General features: G+C 40.9%; 1 protein-coding gene across 1 annotated transcript; it reads right to left on the bottom strand.

Annotated features, from left to right (window-relative positions):
* Positions 1 to 1186: 1186 nt before the first annotated feature.
* On the bottom strand, positions 1187 to 2679 carry LOC122403171. The gene is made up of 3 exons (XM_043406528.1): positions 2517 to 2679; positions 2212 to 2358; positions 1187 to 1698 (listed from the first exon to the last, which is right to left on the bottom strand). Exons 1-3 carry the CDS (start codon positions 2677 to 2679, stop codon positions 1187 to 1189), a joined length of 822 nt encoding a protein of 273 aa, XP_043262463.1.
* Between the last annotated feature and the right edge of the window lie 757 nt (positions 2680 to 3436).

Genomic DNA, 3436 nt, shown 5'->3' with positions numbered 1-3436 from the left:
TATCCCTTCCTCGGTAGTACGTAGTAGGGTACGATAACAACGCAGTGTCGTACAAGCGGAGTCGAGTATTTACGACCCTTGTAAGCGCGAGCTGCCACGGTTCGTATCTCACCGCGGAGTGTCGTAAAAAGAGTGTAAATATTATAAAGTTGCCCAGAAAAGATTTGTGAATTACTATTTTTTTAATTTTCAGATCATTTTATCCCCCAAATGAGCAATTACGGCAGTGACGATGATGTTGTTTCAACTACAATGAAGCGAAGACGTTTACAAGTACCTACTGTCCTCCGCTCACTTGAAGTCCCACGAGACGGCACAGGGGCAAGGGGAGTCGGACCGCCCATTTATCTGTCTTGCTCACTTGCTCTCAGGCAGTCCACATGTGTGTGTAACTGCCGCGACGAATAGCGAGCTAGAGACCAATGTGTGCGTGGGAATACGTGTGCCCCTTCTACTTCCCCCGCATTCCTTCCGCGGGACTTCAAGTGAGCGGAGGACAGTACAGTGCTGTCTCTCAAATAGCGCGCGTTTTCGGATCCTCTATAGACGCGAAGCTATCCCCACTACTTCGTTTGTAATCACCGCGCCGCCGAGGGGAGACCGGTGCCGAGAAGCTATTAACTTTTTTCGACCGCGCCGCGACATCGGGTTTCGGATATCAAACAGAAAGCCGAAGAAAAGTTCATAACCTTTCTCAATACATAGTGACACACCTGACACTCTGACTGCGTGAACCGTCATACGAAACTGATCTAATTTACAACTTACTCGTAATCTATTACTTGTCTCTAAGCGTTTTAATAATGATTGTTATTATTATTCTATATAGTAATTTATAAGTACATATGTAATATACAGGATGTTCGGTTGGAAGTGTTATTCCTAATTGCATTTAGATTTATTGAGCAGGAATCTTCAATTATTGATAACATGTGATAATCATTAAATGCGCAGAGGCTGGTGACCTACGCAAATGTTTTTAAGGATTTAGTTTCATCGTCGAAGATACAGCGAGTTTTTGGAAGAAGTCTTCAACGACTCATGATTGGTCCCCACGTTGGTGAAGTTGGTGTTCTGTAAAACGGTTGACATTTAATTTCATCGTTAATGGTGAATTAAATTAGTGCGCACTATTTATTCTTACTGCAAATTTGTTTACACATATACCTTATCATTCTCAAAGTATTTAATTTTCTGGCAAGGCTTCTGCCTCCAATATTTTTTTAAATGCCTCGCCCATTATTTGTACATGGGGTTTATTATTGCCCCAGTTCTTAATGAGGGTGTCTATCCACTGTAACTCCCTCAGTTTTCGTTCTTCAAGGTTTTCATTGGCTTGAATAATCGGTAATTCTTGTGACGTTTCTAACTCCGTTACTGCTTCTTCTTCTCGATGCTGCTCTTCTTCCTCTTCTTCTCCATGCCGTTCGTCTCCTCCTTCTATTTCTTCTTCTATGTCTGCTTCCCCTTCTTGTTCCGTAATATCCATGTTTTCCACTTGATCCAATAATAAAAAGAAATCGTTTAACAGTTCCTGATTAATTGGTTCGCCATTTATTGTATGGATTAGTTCGCTTATTTCCGAATCTATTGTTGTGTTCAATGCATCTTCCGAAGAATCCTCAGAGTCTTTTGTAAAAATTTTGTTCCAGCCATTCTTAATATCATTGCTGGTGACATCTTCCCAGGCATCGCGAACTAAAAATATACAATCTTTTATTGTGAATCTAGAATAGAATTCATTAAGTCCACCCGGAAATGTCAATACGTGGCGCAACATTTTGTGTCTGTAACGTTTTTTTAATTTTGCAATAATCCCTTGATCCATCGGTTGTATAATTGATGTAGTATTTGGAGGCAGAAGAACAATTTCAAACTGTTCCTCTTCATCGTCTATTTCAATTATGTGGCCTTGACAATTATCAACCAGCAAAATTGTCTTCCCTTAACATTTATTCTCCAATTGATGCTATTTGACACTTGATTTAAAGTGGTTCTCATACCAGTCTGCAAAAATTTGTCTATTGACCCAAGCCTGCTTTTGGAACGTATAGACTACTGGTAACGTGCCACAATTTTTTAAGGCTCTCGGATTTTGATATTTATAAATAAATAGAAGTGGCAATTTGTGTGTTCCAGTCGCATTAGCACACAAGCCAATAGTGACGCGGTCTTTTTTCATTTGTTTGCCTTCAATTTTGTGTTCTTTACCATGGACCAAAGTTTTCGAAGGAATAGCCTTCCACATTAAACCACTTTCGTCCATGTTATAAATATTGTGTTCCTCGATGCCTTCTTCCTCTACTTTCTTGGCAAAGTTAATTAAAAACCGTTCTGCACTTTCTTCATCTGCACTTCCTGCTTCCCCATGCACATGAAGTAGACGAATGTTGTGCCGTCTTTTAAATTTTGTCAGCCAGCCTCTACTTGCCGTAAACGACGACGTTCCACCAATTTCGTTGTAAAGCTCCATTGCCTTTTCCTGAAGCAGGAGGTCCGGCAGTGGACCTCCTAACCTTCGTCTTTCAAGGAACCACTTATATAAACTGCTATCAAGGTCGTCATGTTTTGGTTTCCTCTGGTTTTTCCATTGTAATATTTGGGACCCCTGATCTGCAAAATTACGGATATTCGTTCCTTCCCTACGAATTCTCCGAACTGTGCTCTCATGAACACCATATTCTTGGGCCAAAAATTTAACCGAAGCACCAAATTCTAAATTGTCTAAAATGTCAGTTTTTTGTTTCAGAGACAAAAAGATTCTCTTTTTGTCAGTTTTGTTGGCAGCCATTGCCACTGACACGTCAATTCACTCACGCACCAGATAAACACAAAGATATAAAAAAAATGTGTGTGTTTCGGCCACGAACAAATATTCACAGGTTACAATCGTCAACTGCCTTCCCGTTCTCAATTTTCCCATAAGGAAACCTCGGTTTCCCCTGCCAAGGTGACAACGACGAACATTGTATACCGGAGGGAGGATTGGTCAAGCCAATCCTCATCATCGTCACCTTGGCAGGGCGGTTCCTAACAATTTGCAACATTCCCGCCTATCCTGCCGTCCAGTGTCCAGATAGACCATGCAGGAGTGAGCGAGAACGCTGCATTATTATTAACTTTTGATAATATATATATATAATTTTCGACTCGGTCTTCTGCACTTTACCACGAATCCCGGCCATCCCCTTACAATTTCAGAAGTGGGATTCAGTGCAGTCGTTTTCGCAATTTTTAGATTTACGCGAAATTTAATTTACGTGGCAGAAGTTTAGTTTACGTGATAGAAGTTTAGTTTAGGCAAAGTGTACGTACCGTATAGTTAGGAAATGAGTACGCTTGCGGTAGCGGAACTGAAGGAGAAGTTGAAGGTTAGGAATTTGCAAACAACCGGTACAAAAGCCGAGTTAATAAAACGATTAGTGAGTGCTGGTGG

The sequence above is a fragment of the Colletes gigas genome, unplaced genomic scaffold, assembly GCF_013123115.1.
Source record: "Colletes gigas isolate AHSC1104 unplaced genomic scaffold, ASM1312311v1 Colletes_gigas_Sc00045, whole genome shotgun sequence".
Lineage (NCBI taxonomy): Eukaryota > Metazoa > Arthropoda > Insecta > Hymenoptera > Colletidae > Colletes > Colletes gigas.
This window is presented reverse-complemented; position numbering and strand designations above follow the sequence as displayed.